The sequence below is a fragment of the Carassius carassius genome, chromosome 1 (genome assembly GCF_963082965.1).
Source record: "Carassius carassius chromosome 1, fCarCar2.1, whole genome shotgun sequence".
Taxonomy (NCBI): Eukaryota; Metazoa; Chordata; class Actinopteri; order Cypriniformes; family Cyprinidae; genus Carassius; species Carassius carassius.
In genome coordinates, this window is record NC_081755.1 from 47,039,201 (window position 1) to 47,058,810 (window position 19,610).

The 19,610-nt window shown below is 37.2% G+C and overlaps 1 protein-coding gene across 8 annotated transcripts in view; it reads left to right on the plus strand.

Moving 5' to 3' along the window:
• Positions 1 to 19,610, plus strand: part of rbfox3b (RNA binding fox-1 homolog 3b) — a 245,994-nt gene that overhangs the window by 214,587 nt on the left and 11,797 nt on the right. For all 8 annotated transcript variants that reach the window (XM_059561849.1, XM_059561859.1, XM_059561902.1 and 5 more), the window contains 5 exons: positions 1,418 to 1,555; positions 9,213 to 9,266; positions 12,627 to 12,719; positions 13,693 to 13,753; positions 13,841 to 13,894. In XM_059561849.1, coding sequence (XP_059417832.1) covers positions 1,418 to 1,555; positions 9,213 to 9,266; positions 12,627 to 12,719; positions 13,693 to 13,753; positions 13,841 to 13,894 — 400 coding nt within the window. The remainder of the gene's footprint in view (positions 1 to 1,417; positions 1,556 to 9,212; positions 9,267 to 12,626; positions 12,720 to 13,692; positions 13,754 to 13,840; positions 13,895 to 19,610) is intronic.

Sequence of the window (19,610 nt, forward strand, 5' to 3'; positions counted from 1 at the left end):
TTACTTTTTTATGCCATTAGCTTGCTGATAAAAAAAAAAGAAAAAAAATATATTTTTTTTTTCCGACAATCACATAAAAAAATGAGACTATTACAGTAATGGGAATATAATGAGAATCATCAATGTGAGCTATAAACAAACATGTGTTACAGTAATGAGATTTTGTGTTGAAAATGTGTTTATTGGCTTTTTTGTCAGTGCAATGCAATAGTATTAAAATAAGGTTTAATTTTGTCATGTGTTTTTGTGATAACCTTTTTTTTTTCTTTTTTTTCTTTTTTTTTTTGCCATGCATGCATTTGTGGGAACCAGTAGTATTTGAAATTTACAAGTGACCAGTGTTATTTTAGTACAACTTTGGTTGTATTTTACGAATAGTTTTTTTAGAAATTTGTTTTCATTTAAATTTAAAATCTTATTTATTTTATTCTATTTTATTTTATGCTGAATTTTTATATTTAAATTAAATATGCTTTTTTTTTTTTTTAATAAGAACTGTTTTTATGCTTTTAGTTAACAATAATAATGCTGTAAGTCACATTTGAGACCAGCAGTAGATGAGTTTTTCAGTGAATAATGACTTAAATCTGTGCCCTTTTCTCTCATAAAGCATCATCAATTACAGTTGCAATACTTCTAGCAATAACTCATACAGGATACTTTTATGTTTTTGTGAGATTTGTCAAATTACTGGTAGAACTGACTGCATGTATTTGCACGCGTGCCACACAGTGTGTGTGTGTGTGTGTGTGTGTGTGTGTGTCTCTGTTACGAGCTGATGCAATAATGTTGGTGCTGTGTGTTGATGTTTTGATGAAGCCCATGATGCTCTGGGGAGATTTGTTGATGTTGTTGTGTACATGCATATGTGTGTGTGCGTGTGTATGTTTGAATGAATCTGAACATTTTTTACCTCAATGATGACATTCTGATGACATGCTGCTGTAAGCGAGCACATGAAAATGAGTGTGTGTGTGTGTGTGTGTGTGTCGTTCTGCTCGACTGAGCTAGCGGAGAGAGAAAACATCTGTCACACACGTCTAAAGTTTCATTTGTGGCGGATCATCAACATAATGATGGAATCAACAAGCCAATGGCCTCCAAGAGCGTGCACGCTTGTGTGTGTGTGTGTGTGTTTGCTGGATATTTGTCAGTATATCTGGTGTGTTTGGTTCCTCAGACAGTAACAGGTGGAGATTAATAATCTTATTGTAGATGCATGACCTCAGGTAGGCCACCATAACTCAACGTCTGTTTAGCCGCGTACCACTGGAATGAAAAATGATAGCCGCGGATAAGTAGGCTAACTTACTATCCTTCATCTTTTTTTTTTTTTATTCCCTTTTCTTTCGTTGTGAGTTTAACCTAGAGGCACTCATTAACGGACGGCTCTTCTGTCTTTGTTTTGCTTGGACAGACGGAAGACGTGACACAAACAGAAGTTTCCCAGCAGGTGCCGCATTCAGAGTCCACGGAAAAACAGCAGCCCAAACGGTTACACGTGTCCAACATCCCCTTCCGCTTCCGTGACCCGGATTTACGGCAAATGTTTGGGGTGAGTTTGAGAACTACTTGCACTATGACACATTTCTGTTTGCTTTTATCCAGCAGCCTTTTATCCTGGTTCCATCCCCTCAGGATTCATTCTCTTTGAAGGAATAGTTCACCCAAAAATGTGCTGAAAATGTATTCATACTCCTGGCAATACATGATACATGATTTCTTTATCAGATTTGGGGAAATGTATCACTATATCACTTGCTCATCAACAGATCCTCTGCAGTGAATGGGTGCCGTCAGAAGGAGAGTCTGATACAAACAGCTGACAATAACAAACATCACAATAATCCACAAGTAATCCACATGACTCCAGTCCATCAGTTTATATCTTTCTGATAGACAAATCCATTATAATATGTTTTTAACCTCCATCTCTAACCATAATATTGCTTTCTGGACAACAAAACCAGTCACATTTTTTGAAGCTTAGATTTATACATAGATTTATAAATAAGCTTTCCATTGGTGTAAGGTTTGTTAGGACAGGACAATATCTGGCTGAGATACAACTATTTGAAAATCTGGAATCTGAGGATGCAAAAAAATCGAAAATTTGAGAAAACAGCTTTAACGTTGCCCAAATGAAGTTCTTAGCAATGCATATTACTAATCAAAAATTAAGTTTTGATATATGTAAGGTAGGAAATTAATGAATTTATCTTTATTGAACACAATCTTTCTTTAATATCCTAATTATTTTTGGTATAAAAGAAACATTTGCCATTTTGAACTGACTATACACATTTTGTTACGACTCTCATTCGGACGGCACCCATTTACTGCATATGATCCACTGGTGAGCAAGTGATGTAATGTTAAGTTTGATCTTTTCATTTAGTATGGTGAAATTAGATAAAAAAAGAATGAGTAGTTTGTATCACAGGATAATTGCTGTTGGTCATTTCTGTCATAAACAGTTGTCAAATATTAAATATTTAGCTGCTTCATTAAAAAAAATACAATTAAATAATAATAATTCCTATTCAATATTTTGTTGTGTTTACCACTATGAGTATCTAGGCATTGTTAAATTAACTTACATTTACTTGAGAAGCTAAATTACTTAATCAAGTATAATTAAATGCTCTTGTTACTTAAGATATCAAATCTTAAAAAAAAAATCAGAAAAAAGTCCAAATTAAGTTTGAAAATTGAGAACAAGAAATGCCATTGGGGTAAGAAAAGAATCTTGATTTCCCTTTGAAATAAGGGCATTTTTTTCTTTCCTTATTTTTCTTTCCTCATTGGCAGAGAGCTTTTTTTCTAAGCATAAACTCACTTAGGGTAAACTTACAGTTTAAGATGTTTTAGATTTAGTCCGAGAGCTCTCAGTTCCTCCATTGAAACTGTGTGTACGGTATACTGTCCATGTCCAGAAAGGTAAGAAAAACATCATCAAAGTAGTCCATGTGACATCAGAGGGTCAGTTAGAATATTTTGAAGCATCGAAAATACATTTTGGTCCAAAAGTTATTTTGGACAGTATACCATACACACAATGGAGGGACAGAAAGCTCTCGGACTAAATCTAAAATATCTTAAACTGCGTTCCGAAGATATACGGAGGTCTTACGGGTTTGGAACAACATGAGGGTGAGTCATTAATGACATAATTTTTATATTTGGGTGAACTAACCTTTTAAGTTGTTTTGCTTCAAGTATATATATATATATGTTTATTTAAGAGTGAGTTAATATTTGTAATGGAAAACAAGACAAAAATACTGAGTTAGAACATTTGTATATATCTGAATATATGAATTACATTAAACGTTCTCTGCATGTGATATGGTGAACTTACCTTTAGGGTAAATGAGACGACTACAGGCTGACTAAATTAACACACACACACACACACACACACCGCTTCCTTCTTATTTGCTAAAATAATCTCAATCATCTTAATGACCCGTCAGCAGCAGGCTGGCCAGAAAAGCTGCTTTAAACAGCACTCATTTGTTTGGGCTGGTGTCGGCTGGTGGCTCTGTCGAAAAGATGATGTTAATTACAGCACAGACCGCCGCATAGCCATATAAATTACATACAACATGGTCTGTGGCCCCCTTGCTCGTTTCCCATCATGCTCTGTGATAGCTGGATTATTGTTCTCCGAGGCTGCCAGGTTTGTGTATGCCAAATCAGCACAGTAATTAGCTTGCAGTTATTGTGCATAGGTCGTCCAGAGATATATGATGCAAACTCAGTATGGATGCCAAAAACAATATGGGCGACTGGGGACATTTATTTAATCACTACTAACCAAGCTGGCATCCTTTCTTACTCAATACTTTGGTCTTGTTTTCCATTATAAATATCTGAATGTTCTTAAATCAAGATGCATTTTAAGAAAATCTTACCACTATCTCAGCAATGGATCCTCTGTAGTGAATGGGTGCCGTCAGAATGAGATTCCAAACAGCTGATAAAAACATCCACAATAAGAAGCAAAGGCTGCATGTTTGAAAGTAACAACAATTTTTAACTTCTGTCGATTAGTTCCTGCTAAAATATGAGTCCATGATCCATAATATTGCTTTCTCAAGTCGCCTCATCTAAATGAGGAGAGAAATCTGCACAGATCAAGAACCGTTTACCAGCCAAAACCATATGAAGCAGTTCTAAACGCATACAGTATGTGGTTGGATTTTGATGTGAGAGACAAAAGGAATTGGACTTTATGACTGGAGAAAACATTATAAATTATAGACTCTATGTATTTATTAATTTATTATTAATATTATTTTTGTATTTTATTTTGGATGGAAGCAGCGGTTTAAAGTTAAAAATGTGGAAGTGGTGTGGATTACTTCTGGGTTATTGTGATGTTTTTATCAGCTGTTTGGACTCTGAATTCTGACGGCACCCATTCACTGCAGAGAACATGCTAAATTTTTCCAAATCTGTTCTGATGGAGAAATAACATATTGTATGGCCTGAAGGTGACTGCATTTTCAGCAAATTCGAATTTGTTTTCCTTCAAAAGTAAAATGTTTTTACTCAAAAACGAGAAAAATGAAAAACGGAAAAATGAAATATTATTTTCTTTAAACCGTTCTCCAGTAATCATTGGTTTATTTACAACTTAAAAAAAAATGTTTTACATTGTAGTAGAACCAAATGGATCGCACTCTGCTGTAATTGCTTGAAGCACTACAGTGCTTTTGCATCCTGTTAGCATGATGAAAGTTAGCCGCATTTGCATAAGAAGATAAACAAAGAAAATATGGCCATACTTTTGCCGTGTAAGCCCAACACTTAAGACGTTAATCACTCACTATAAGCTCCATCTGGCTGCACAGACTCAAGTTAGCCACGCTAATGACTTGATCCCACGCTTACAAAGCTTGGCGGCATTGATTAGCCTCGTGGCTAATGGAGATTTAGCCTGTGGTTAGCAGGGCTGAAGGTTTGCCAAAATAAAGTAGTGCAGCTAATTAGCTGCTTGGCTAACGGAGAGTCAATGAGTGGGGTGTCAGGTTAGCGTCACATGCTAAAGCGCTGGAGTCTGGGAGTCGCTAATGAGTGCAGAAGTACTGGGCTCATTATCCAGAGCCGAGTGGTTTATTACTGAGGATGTCCATACGGAAATGTGAGGTAGGAGAGAGCATTCCTAGAAGTAAAACCTCTGGCTTTGTGTTGGCTTTAGGGCTGTTTCTTCTTCCCCTCTGCCTGTGGGCCTCAAGGGCTGCTGGGAAATTCTCTCACAGGGGGCCTTCCCTTCATCATCGGCTTTCCCGCTGTGCAGACACTATGTTAGCATTCCACCTGCGGCTCTCCACTTTTAAGAGACGGAATTAAAGATCTGCTTAAATCTGACTCCTGTGAGCAGTGAACAAGTCTTCATCGGTATGGAGAGAACACTCGCATTAAAGAAAAAACCCACCAATCGGAGCACTTCAAAAGACGCAGGGCTCAGAAACTGCCTTCAATACTGCTGTGGTTGGCAGAATACGACATGAGCTTTTTTGGCAGGGTACTTTGTGCATAATTCCCTGCCGGGGAATCCAGCTAATCCAGCTTCTGAAGGAGACTGCTTTCACTCTGGCCATTCAGAATTTAATTGACAATGCCTTTTAAATTGCAGTTTAATTACTGCATATGAATAGAGGTTGCAAACAGGATTGATAATCAATAATTTATAACTATTTTTTTAAACTAGAAAAGCAAATTTTGTGAAAATAAACTTGTTGAAGGCTTAAAGTTAGAAATTTTTTACTCTGGCCTTTCAGAACATGTCATTTCCCAGAATACATTGCACATGTGTAGAACTTCTTTGAATGCTTTTCTGTTAAAATCTCACTTTGTACGCTTCCAGTATACAGTTTTTTTTCCCTTAGCAAACTGTGATACTGGCAAGCTGTTGATCACAACCAATTATATCATAATGTAATAATTTGGCAGACATTTATGTGTTTGACGGGCACTTTTATTCAAAGCAGCTTCAATTGTATTCAATTCTCTGCAAAACTACTAAGTGCTTCATTCCCTGCAGTGCTGTGCTAAGGTTTTACTGCATATATGCATGAGAAAACTGCCACCACAGGGGGTAACTGAGCATGCTCAGTAGAGACGACCACTTCCCCAGCCGTACGCAACTTCCCAACCAAACTAATCAATCTCTATCACTGGTCCATTAGGCCTGGTTAAAACAATTAGCATCTGCAGCACGCTAGCCAGGGAAAACCCCACCATACAACACGGAGATCACGCTGGGGAGTTAATGTGTTTGTGTGTCTCTGATTGAGCCCTCTGCAGAATGTGCATTCATTTGAATAAATTGATAGATTTCAGCCTACAGTTTCACACAGATTCTGATTGGATGAGCAATAAGCCATTGCAGCTGTAGCACAAACAAAAAGACCATGAGCACAGAGTCATTCTTGAAATGTTATCGCACACGGTTTGTTTTAGCATCAGCATGCTCTCTGATGTTTCACCTCAAGTTCATTTGGGGAAATAAAACTAGAGGCATAAAAATGAATTTGTAGAGCAGATGAGATCATTTGATGAGAAATATTTGAGTTCATTTTGACGTTTGCAGATTTTAGTATCTTGGAAAAACTGAGCAGAGTGTGAGACATTGTTGAGATCTCTACTGAAACTCTAGAGGAGAGATGTGAGATTACTGGAGTCTGTTTGCCTGGAGAAATGGAAGTCTTCAGCATACTGTACGTCTCAATTTCATTTCATTGAAGTCCAGGAGGAACAGTTTAAAGAGATATCTGTTTTTTCTCATCTGAGAAGCAGGAATCTTATTCAAAAGAATGCATTGACTCTTCATTTCATCTAACCGCTGTCTAGGAGAAACAACCACAATTTTAAAGAGATCTTGTGTGTGTGTGTGTGTGTTTTCTTTCCTAATTGAAGTACTGTTAATTAAGATGAAGGCTTCCCGAATCTTTGCATCTCATGTCTAGTGACTCTTTCCTGACCTCTTCTTTCTCACACAAACAGCTAATTAACATTAGCATGTAGTCTTATTGGCATTGACCCCTGATTAGCGTCGATCCCTTTTTTGTAGTCTGTGTCTGTATACAACTGCACCACTTTTGATCCTATTAGCACTTCCAGTGTCATCTTTCTCCATCCTGCACGGCACTCGCAGAGGTTTTATTTTCTACCGCAGTGGCCAAATAATGGCGATGCAGCATGCTCGACATGGTAATTACTTTTAATGAAATAATACAACCATCACAGGCATCAATTAAAAGCCACCCTCACTGTGCACTCATTAAAGGGGTTTGCGCTCGTCCCTCATCCCTTTCTGCTTTCTAACGATCCAAACAGCACGGAAGCTAAATCGAAGATTGTCGAACGTTTCCCCCCTTGGGAGCAATGCCACACAACAAAAACAAGAGAGAGAGAGAGAGAGAGAGGAAGAGAGAGGAAAAAGGAGCTTGTCGTCAGTGAAAGACAGAAGAAGAAAAAAACAGACTGTACACATGTAGTTTAGTTTATATTTATAATAATAAAAATTAAATGTGTACATAATTATATAGCCTGTTTTACTTATTTTTTCCCCTCGCTCTCAGGCCTCTGATAAGAGCTCGAGCCAGAGACCTCACTCCAGAGACTGCAGATACATCACATTAGAAAATTCACATCACAGACTTCTAATGAGAAACCTCACACAAGAAACCTCACAACGGACGGCTCACTGCAAAAAAGAAATCAATCAATCAATAAATCACATTAGATAGCTCACTCCAGAAACTTCAGATACATCACATTCGAAAATTCAAATCACAGATCCGAACAAAACCTGGGATGAAATAATAACATCATGCATCATGCATCCGGCAAACTGGAAATTATATAACACACAGGACATGTTAGATGCTTCCCACTAGAGGCTTCATAAAACAACTTTTCCTGAGTTTAGATGGTGAAAAACTTTTGCAGTTCTGTTGCTACTGTATAATCACATTCCACAGCATTATTAAGTGTCTGCAGACTCTAAAAGAGACCTCACTGCAAAAACATTAAAAAACTCACACGACAGACTTCCACTGAAGACCTCAAGCCAGAGACCTCACTGCAAAAAACATCATATTACACACCACAGACTTCACAACGCAAACCTCACCCCAGAGACTTCTGCTGCAAAAGAAAAGAAAAAAATCTTCCCATGAGAGACCTCACGCCAGAGGCTGTATAGACATCACATTATAAATATAATTAAATTATTAGAGCGCTCACTCCACAGACTTCTAATGAAAAAGCTGACATAATAGACCTCACTTGAGAGACTTCACTCTAAAACAATATATAAATTACATATATAATATATAACAATATATAAATTAGAAATTAAAAAAAAAAAAACGTAAGTGTACACTAATTTCTCAAATGCATACAAACGAATCCTAGCACTATGTGGTGCAAAAACACCTTTTGACCTCACACTAATGGAAAGCCTCACATGTGAGACCTCATGCCAGAGACTCCATATACATTACAGCTGAAACCTCACTGCAAAAAAATCACATTAGAAACCACACACCACAGACTTTACAATATAAACTAATGCAATAGACTTAATATATGTCACATTAGAAACCTCATATAACAGGCTTCTAAAGAAAACCTCTGGTAAGAGACCTCACTTCAAAAATATCACGTTAGAAACCTCACGCCACAGACTTCCCATGAAAACATCACCTTACAGACCTCACGCCAGAGACCTCACTTCAAAAATATCACGTTGGAAACCTCACGTCACTGACTTCTAATGAAAACCTCACCTTGCAGACCTCACGCTAGAAGCGTCACTCCAAAAACATCTTATTAGAAACCTCACACCACAGACTTCACATTACATACCTCACGCCAGAGCCCTTAGAGTCTGCAGACACTTAATAATGCTGTGGAATGTGATTATACAGTAGCAACAGAATTGCAAAAGTTTTTCACCATCTAAACTCAGGAAAAGTTGTTTTATGAAGCCTGTAGTGGGAAGCATCTAACATGTCCTGTGTGTTATATAATTTCCAGTTTGCCGGATGCATGATGTTATTATTTCATCCCAGGTTTCGAACCCCACTTTCTCATGGACACAGAGGCTCCTAATCGATTTATCTCTCTCTTATTCCCGTCTTCATCTTGCTTTTCTCTCCCTCGCTCTCTATTTCTCTCGCTTTCCTTTTCTGCAGCAATTTGGGAAGATCTTGGACGTGGAGATTATCTTTAATGAAAGAGGATCAAAGGTATGTATGACGCTTGCTTTCTTCTCCTCTCTGTTTGTGTAGCCACGATCTTTCTCGTTCTCTTCTGAACTCTTTATTGGTTTAGAGACGCCAGTTTGATCTTTCTCTACTCAGATTAAAGACTATAAAGTCAAAGAACAAAACAGACACGGCAGTGCACATAATCAGAGCGCTGGTCGTGAATAGAGGTCAGCTGAGGACCTGATGCTGATCCACTGTTTGTTCAGATGAAAGACAGAATAAAGTACAAACTCCTGTGCTGCTGATGTACACTTCAGTGCTGTATGTGTAAAACTAATATTAATAATGTCAAAGTGAACTGTTTTCCCTCCAAACCCACTGCTGGAACGTTAAACATTAAAATGCCCTAAATGTGTATCTAAAACCTAAGATAAATAAAATAAACCAAAATGTTATTGTTAATAAAATAAAACTGAAATGGAAATAAAATATAAATGAAAATAAAAATACAAATATAAAAATTTTAGGCAAAAAAAATCTAAACTAAATAAAGCATTAAAATATTAATTAATAAATTGAACCTAGTAATGTTTAAAAGCAGAGAACAAAATGACAAAAAAACGAAAAAAAAAAAAAAAATTAAAAGCACTTTAATTATATAGAGAATCTAAATGAGTAAATACAAAAAATAAATAACTTAAAATGTTTTTGTTAATTTAGGGAGAGAAAAAAAAAATATTAGGTGAAAAACGTAAAACTAAACAAAGCACTAAAATTACTAGAAATTACAAAAAGATAATAAAAGTAAACCTAGGTTATTATAAATTAAACTAAATCAAACCTAAATAGTAATATTTAAAACAAACAAATAAAGAAATCGAATTCAAAATCAAACCTAATTCAGAATATTAATAGCACTCTAATAGTGCATAAATAATACTATTTAAAATAATAGAAATACAACAAAAAGTAACATATTAAATATAAGTTGATTTGAAATAGATTTAATTTTCAATAGAAATATACAAAATTGCTTGTATTTATGTTACAAAATTGACCTGATTCAATTAATGTATGTCAGTGTGGTTTTATTGTGACAACTAGCCCCGATCTCCTCTACAGCTATATATACTGACTGAAGCTTTAACCCTGTTATACAAAAAAAGTCGGCATGCATTTTTCATAAACACTCACAGTACAGTTTTATATCACAGCACAGTTATATAACAGAAATGCTTTAATATTAGCTAATGTTTGCCTTATGAGTAACCTCTCTGACCCCAGACAGAGCATGTTCGACAGGTGCGTGCTGAAGTTTCTGTCAGCAGTCAGTGTCCTCTGTCCCCCATGGCTAGATAAGATGAAGATGACAACCATTCGCTGCTGTGTTCCCTACAAAGCCCATTACCCATGATGCCTTGCTGTCCCCACCTACAGCGTTGCTGTATAATGAACCAACCGGCCCATTAATAAACAATCTATTCTCTAAGAAGCAGCAATTTGCATTCAATATGTTTGTCCCTTTTGAAAAATGGGCTGTGTTTTGGCCCTCTGTGTAAGCTCATTATTGCATGATAAACCAGAGCAGATGCAGGCGTGTGAGACGTCCACGGGACTCATACGGCCCTCCGTCTATTCCTTTATCTCTCTGACTGATATAAACCCACCCCTCGAGCTGCTAGTAGCTCATCCTGCATTAGCTCAACACAGAGACACCGCTAAGGGGACAATTCTAAGGGCACACACACTTTTGGGGCCCTCAGAGATCTGTTTTAGTAGCGGTAACAGTACAAATAGTATTGCAATGGAAATTATAAAGGTATATCTACCAAAGAGTTACAAATAAAACTACATTACAGCTTATTTCGGCATTTCGGCAACAATTACTGCGTGATTGCATTACTACTATTCACTGCATGCAGCCTAGAGTCACTGAGTGAGATCAGATGGTAAACTGTCAAATTAGAGAAGTCTTCGAGTTTGCCGAAGATCTAAATATTTGTGGATTGGAAACAAAAGGAAAATTGACAAGCTTTTGCTGCATTTCTATGGATGTTTTGCCCGACAGGTCTTCGATCCAGTCACATGACTGAAAACTATGAATTGTAGCCTCTAATGCTCAATACCATTGGTTTGAAGTGCTGTCAATGCTTTATAAAGTCTTTTTATCATGCCAGTAAAGCTACTGGAATCTCAATTTACCAGTTGCTGATTGCGATGCAAATTTCTTCAAATAGGATATACATCTTAACCACAGAACATTTCTGTTCACTGTATGTAAACACTCTTATGTTTTAAAATATTGCCCTAGTCACACTGATAACTTTGACTGATCACACTTTAGCTAGCATGAGTAGCCAAACAAAATGCTTTCTATGTCTAGATTTAATAATAACTGACACTTCAAATCAACATAAATATCAACGTTTACTGAATGTTGTCTTTAATAATGTCTGAAAATATATCAGTTAATAACCTGATACAAGTAACGTGTTTTACATTTTAATTCTCTCACTCTGCTGCAAACAGTAAAAAGGTACTTATATGTATTCATATAAAGGGCTCTACAGCCATCTAGATGTTACACCCTGATATTGCAGAAGATAAATGGTGGAGAATTTAGAGGTTAATAAATAGTAAAATTCCCTTAAAATAATACAAATATTAAAGAAAAATCACAAATATATATTAATTTTTTTGTCTAACGCTGCCTTCATTAATTTGTATGTTGATCTCTAAGTGTTTGGGCTGTTTAATGTTAAAATTTTGTTTAAAATTCTTCACCCCCGCACTCCACCCCCCCACCTTTCAACATCAAGCCCCACCCCCCTGCACCCCGAGATAAAATATATTCCTACGACTATGGGTAGGTTTCTTACTAAATACTGATACTTAGTGGTCAAAAGCAATAGCAAAACTAATAGGTCAGTATTATGAAATTGGGTAACTAGGATAACTAGGCTTGCTTGTATGTTTGGGGTGGAATGGGAACAGCAGGGAACTCAGCCTCATTTTCTTTCATACAGCCCAAAATTGCTAGCGGCACCCCTGGTCAAACAGCATCCGTCCATCATATGTAGCCCCACCCCCTTTCCACTCTACACTATATATTTCTATTATTTATATTTACATTTGTTTATATATTTATATTATTTTTGCAATATAGTAAAAAAATGTATATCAATTATACCTACAGCCAGAGTTGTACATGCTCTGCATGATCTGAATGAAGCTCTTCACACACAGACTGTGCATCTGTGTTTCTCTGCTGGTGTTTTACTGTAGCGTGTTTCTGTAATCCTCCTGATCATGTTCTTCCTGTCGTGGGCTCATGACTCTCTCCAAACCCCTTCAATGCTGTTTCTTTCTCTCCTTCTGTTTCACTCCATGCGTCCGCAGGGCTTTGGCTTTGTAACTTTTGAAACGAGCACAGACGCAGATCGTGCGAGGGAGAAACTAAATGGTACAATCGTAGAAGGACGTAAAATCGAGGTGCTTTCCTTTTCCCCTTCTCTCCGTCCTCCTTTCCTGCTTGCTGAACTCATTTCCTGAGATTCTTGAGCATCTGCACGAAAGCTGTGCATATTTGTGTGTTTGTGACACCTGAAAGCAATATTCTGGGTTAAATATGGCTTATACTCTAACATTTCACCCCAAAATCAAAAGAAATAAAAAATAAACTATATTTTGTATACAGTATGTTTATATTGTTTTTGGACTTTTAACATTTGTTGCATCATAACAATAATTAAAATTACTATTAAGAACATGTCCTCTGAAATTCCTGTTTCTGTACAGTGATATAAAGAATAGTATTGAATTGAGTTGAATTTAGCATGGATTTAATTGTAGGTATTTGTATATATTATATTATATTTGTTCAGTTTAGATAAAAAATACCAAATATTTGACAGATACTGTCATTAGATATTAAGTTGAAAATTTCCCAGAATATTTCTTTAATTTTTATTGATCTCTGAGAGGAATTTAATCTGTTGGATGTTAAACCAATTATTAAATATATATAAAGCTGAACCTATGAAATCTATTAAATAAAAAAAGTGCAGAATTTTATTATGCTCATCAACTTCCACCATTTTTCATTGGGTAACTGTATTTTCAAAATGTATTTGAGAACATATATCATGATCAAAGTGTTGTTTACTGATGTTATTCATGGTTTTATTTAATCCATTGCTTGTGTATGTCATCAATTCCAAACTATTTGCAGTAAAAAAAAAAACCTGCAAAAGTGAAGCAAAATATCAGACTATAAAAACACATTCTTTAAAGTGTGGTGTGCATGGCTCAGAACAGCCAAAAGAGATGCATTGTGGGTGATTACAGGAAGCACAGATGGATATTACTCACATGCATGTGTGTTTGCATGAGTGCAGTGTTCATATGCATGTGTTTCTGATATATGTTTCTGCAGCACACTCTCATCCCTCTCTCTCTATCTCAGGTGAACAATGCCACAGCGAGAGTGATGACGAATAAGAAAGTGGTAAACCCGTACACAAACAGTAAGAGCTCCTCTCAGCACACAGCTGTTTAAAACATCTGACTCTCTGTGGGATCTGTTCAAGCACATCTCTGTCCTGTTTCTGCAGGCTGGAAACTCAATCCGGTGGTTGGAGCAGTTTACGGACCGGAGCTCTACGCAGGTGAGGAAGGTTTCTCACTGAAAAACGTTCAAAAAACACACAGGTTTACCTACAGATCTAGATAGATTGATAGATCGATAATAAAGCCTTGTTAAACAGTTTAAGTGATGATGCCAGTGAATGCTGAATAAGAGTTTTGAATCAGTTTACATGAAATTAACACTTTGAACTGATTCACGGTAATAAATCAAACTTATTTACTTATTTACAAACCTATTATTTTGTCACTTAAGTTGTATTAATGAGTTGTTAAAAAATAATAAAAAATCAAATGCTTTCATGATTTCAGAATTATATTGTAAATATAGGGCCTTTCTCACCGCTTTAGTTCCAAGTATTGGGACGATTTTGCGAGAACTATTTCCCACTACGAAAGAACGGAAAGGACGATTAAGAATCTCCAATGACAACTGGCAGTGCTACATTTGCTTCAAGTGAATGCAATTAAGTGTCCATACATTTATCGCTGTTCACCATACTTGCAAAAATAAATGGTGGTGCGAAAAAGCCCAAAAGTGGATAGTTCCACAATTAGTTATGGTACTATATGGTAATAAAATGAATTATTTCCCCACATCGCTCAAATGTAAATTAGCTTTAGTTTATTTTGTAATAATAATGATTATCTGTCAAGTATTTTTTGCTCTTTAGTTTCCAAAGAAAACACACACAAAGCTCAGTACCACACTGGGACTGTGGTTTCCAAGGTTTTGCTATGCAGTTGTTACATGAACAGTTGCTAGGTTGTTAGAGTGATGAATGGATAGATTAGAGATAGATTGTTGTTAGGGTGTTGCTAGGTTGGTGGATGAATGGAAAGATAGATAGCTGGTTGCTAAAGCGCTCTGAATGGTTTCCATGATGGATGGATAGATAATATGGTGTAGAGGTTTGATCAGTAGTGATGTCTGTCAAGTATTAGTGACTCTGTCCCGTCCGGGCCGATGCGGGGTTAAATGTCTTGCTCAGAGGCGCAGTGCTGATGTCAGTGATTTCCCACTTTATGGAGGTGAAACGGAGAGCGCTGCGTTTGCACTCCTCAGCCACCAATCCAGTACAACCAATAAAACGACTCATGCTAGCGTGATATTAGCCAAACTAGACGCCACGTTGCTTTCCATCCCAGTAAAGGCACAGGCTGTTGAAGGCTGCTGTAATTTATGGCAGTCAGATGGTGGCCGTATCATTAGCGTTGCTAGTTAGCTCTGGGCTCCATTTGATTAGCAGTCACGGATCACATTTCTTTTAAAACTCTTCGGTGGCACAAATGAAGAATTCAGCGCAGAGTAATTGGCTTTAGTCCGCTTCACATGCTCTGTTTTCAGTTCATTCTGATTTGCCCTCGAGTCTCGATGACTGTAAAAGTCTTTCATAAGGAAAATGAAATGACAGTTGAGCTTAGCAGAGCCATACGCTAACACACACTCACACACACACACACACACACACACACACACACACACACACACACACACACACACACACACAAACGCAGCTAATTCACCAGAACACACAGGTTTACCTACAGATCTAGATAGATTGATAGATCGATAATAAAGCCTTGTTAAACAGTTTAAGTGATGATGCCAGTGAATGCTGAATAAGAGTTTTGAATCAGTTTACATGAAATTAACACTTTGAACTGATTCACGGTAATAAATCAAACTTATTTACTTATTTACAAACCTATTATTTTGTCACTTAAGTTGTATTAATGAGTTGTTAAAAAATAATAAAAAAATCAAATGCTTTCATGATTTCAGAATTATATTGTAAATATAGGGCCTTTCTCACCGCTTTAGTTCCAAGTATTGGGACGATTTTGCGAGAACTATTTCCCACTACGAAAGAACGGAAAGGACGATTAAGAATCTCCAATGACAACTGGCAGTGCTACATTTGCTTCAAGTGAATGCAATTAAGTGTCCATACATTTATCGCTGTTCACCATACTTGCAAAAATAAATGGTGGTGCGAAAAAGCCCAAAAGTGGATAGTTCCACAATTAGTTATGGTACTATAAAAAGGTTACAGCGGTATGAAAGGCCCTTATAATGTTACATTCAAATAATTTATTTTTCACTTGTCTTTACTTGTCTAAGTCTTTTCAGAAGTCAAACTCAAAGTATGATCTAGGCATAGTTAAAAGTAATTTAAAAGACGATCTAGTTTTATAACTACCGGTTCCCCAAAACGTTCTTATCGCTAAGTAGTTCTTAACCTTTTCCTTAACCTCTCTCTTAACCTTATGGCATGATTCCCGACACGTTCGTACGCTAAGTATATCTTCTGTAAGTCACACTTTCTTAAGGTTGGTCTGGACCATTCGTAAGCTCTCTCTTAGCGTTGTTTGAGCTCAAGACGCTACTGTACAGTAGTCTTTAGAAATCAGCGGAGTGAAGTACAAGTCAAACTATGGTATGTTGACCATGTTGTGGCTCAACAATGATTTTATGTTATTTTTTAAGACTCATAATAAATTATGTTCGCAATGGATACAGGCCTATTTATGAAGTTGACTTTATGTGGTATCAGAACTAATATGGTGATAATTAGCCTAGGCTTTTTCGTAATGTAATTAAAGCGAATTGGCAATCAATTTTTTGATAATTAAAATCTGGCAAACAATTTGGCTCTAAATGGCTAAAATCTATAAATGGGTAATCGTGGTTGTGTCCAGTAAGCGACCAACTATAGCAGCGATCCAACGTGTCCTTGTATTGAATCAAAGACGGAGCCGGACGCGGAGCCATTTAGTCCATGTCAATTTTTTTTATGCGTCAAAACTTAAGCCCTTTTGACATTTTGCCTGACGGGGCTATATTAAAAAATATTCGCCTCCCAAGACAGCTCATTATGGCCTGCGCTGGCCAGACTTATGCGGCGGAATTTTTGCTTTAAGCCCTGAAGCCCAGCGCTACGTTTTTTTTTTTTTTTTGCTACAGAGAGCTTCATCGAGGTCGTGCGAGAGGGCAACGGCCTAATCAAGACCTCGGTGTGGAGGTGCGTCCACACTGTCACCAACGCCCTTCTGCGCCATGCCGGGGATTACATCCTGGTGGATGGCACACTCATCCCTATCGCCAATTCATCAGTGATTGATCAGGCATAGGCTACTTATTGTGGAAGAGATATGCGGCCATAAACGTGCAGGTTATAGTGGACCATAGGGGTGTGATATCTGACCTGATGGCAAGGTCCAGCAAAAATTCAAGTTCCTCTGACGAGGGGCTTGGTGCCCTTTTTTACGTTGCTTCCCCAGCATATTTTGTATCTAACTCTCTCTCTCTCTCTGTTCATTGTAGATAGGTTGCTTTTTATTAAAAACATAAACCAATTGCAATCAATACCGCATTAAACAGAAGTAACTGCAGCTGCTTGCCAATCAATTCTGATTGTAAAGTACCTTACCATTAATATTAAAAAGTGTATTATATAATTTTTATAAGTCGTTAAACCCATGTCAAGAAGCGGCACAATGGGATAAGGAGTGTGGATGATTAGCGAGGGATCCCCGGTTCGTCTAACCGTCACAACATATCGTGTGAACATATTACTGACCATTTGATCATTTAATTTATAGTCTATATTCTACTGATAACTTAAACTATGTTAAAATAAATGTTACTTTAATAATTTGAGGAATGTTTCATTTGCATAGAATGTGTTATCTTTCTTAACGCTGTATTGCACCTTCGCGTGAAGTGGAAAATCGATTCCTGAGCAATCGATGCCAACTAATTCAGCACCCTCACTCGGGACAGCGCTCTTGTAACGTCGGACGTAAGAGGCAGCGTGCTAAGAAGCTTCCTAAGGGACACTTCGGGGAACACACTTAGGAACATAAACAACTTTGGTAAGATATATCTTACGATGTCTTCTTAGCGCGCTAAGAGTGAGCGTTATCGGGGAACCGGGCCCAGAACAATAAGATAAGAGACTACAGATATACAAAGGCAGTTTACCTATTACAGTAGAGCTTTGGCATTAAACATCAACATATGCATTTTTCTCCTCTGATACAAGGAGGGCCAGCCAACCAAATCAAACAAAGTACAATGATGGGTACGTGTAGGAGCATTAGTCACAAATCGTATTGCAGCATGGTATATACAATCAAATTTTTTTTTTTTTGTGAAGATACATTAGCATGCATATAAATAACATCGCCATAGTCCAGCACAGAAAGAAAACAACCTTGAATAAATGCTCTTTTTTGCTTCAAAAGCAGGACATTTCTTGAAATCGAAAAAGAAACCCCAATCTGGGTCTGAGCTTTTTTAAAAGATTTTCAATATGAATATTAAAACCCAACCTTTTACCAAATGCCCAGGTATTTATAGGTATTTACTCTTTATTATCTTATCAGATTGTGGGTCTCTGTACTATGGATGGACTTTGCGAGTGTCTCAGATTAGCTTTCAGTCGTCTAACAGAACGAGAGCGCTGGAGTGAGTGATGCTTCCAGCACTCGTGGTGTAATCGAGCAGCGACACACACACACACACACACTCATGGGGGTTTCTCTCCGTTTACTGATGGCTGTTACAGCAAGCCATTGCGTTCTGATGAGACGAGCCGCTATGGTTTAATCGGGAGGAAGTTCAGGGTCCATCTCAGATCTCTACCGTTACACTCGACCCTTTAAACACTGCGCCTCCTCTCAGGGGTGTGTGTTTCCTCGTCTGCTGCTGAGACACACTTTATCAGGACTAAACATCAGCATATGTTCAGCAGTTGGCTGTCAGCCTGCAGCCGCTAACATGCTCAGGAAAGAGTTTCCATCACCCAGGAGAAAAAAAATCATCATTTACACTCGCTCATCCATCCCTTCCAAACAATCAATACTTTATTTATTTGTTAGTTTGTTGTTGTTGTCTATTTAGGCCCCCTTAATCACACTTTCATGTGGATTTCACTGCACTCAGATGTTTTTGCACTTAAAGTGCCATCTGCCAGAAAATGGTGCTACAGATTTTCAAAACAACAATAACAATTGTATTTAAAATATAATTAAAGTCGTATATACTGTTTTATATAGTTATATAATTATGTAGGTACATAGTGTAAATAATTGCAACCATAAATATGTAATTGTATATTTAAATAAATAAAAAATACTTTATCCTTAGAAACATATTTAATACTAGTATATTATTAAATAAGATACTCCTAGTATGCTTTTATGGTGCCTTTTGCATGGTTTTGTAGTTTGACAGTCTCTGGTCACATCTGTGTTTGTTGCAGTAAAGTGCAGTGTCTGCGGTCTTCACTTGTGTGTGTGTGTTTGTGTGTGTGTACGCGTGTTTTGATGTCACATGCATGTGTTTTATTGAGAGGTGTGTATATTTTGCAGTATTATGAGTTATGAGTGTGAGGTAATGAGCTCAGAGAGTATCGCTCTGGATCAGTCGCTCCGCTGCAGCGATTGCTAAAGATCTTCGATGCTAAAGATCTTTTCAGATGACTTTAACGAGAGAAGAACAGCATCTCTCACAGTGATAGAAGGGGTTTATTATATCAGGATTTCCTTCAAAGGGAGAATTCCTTTCAGTTTTGTCAGCTTTTCTTTATTTGTTTATTTCTTTCTTTATTTCTTTTAGATCCTTTGGACACTTAAAGTTAGGGTAGATGATTTCGGAAAGGCTAGCAATAGCAAGCCAGCTTTGAAAGCAAATCACTCTCCAAAGCCACGCCTCCTCAAAACACATGAACG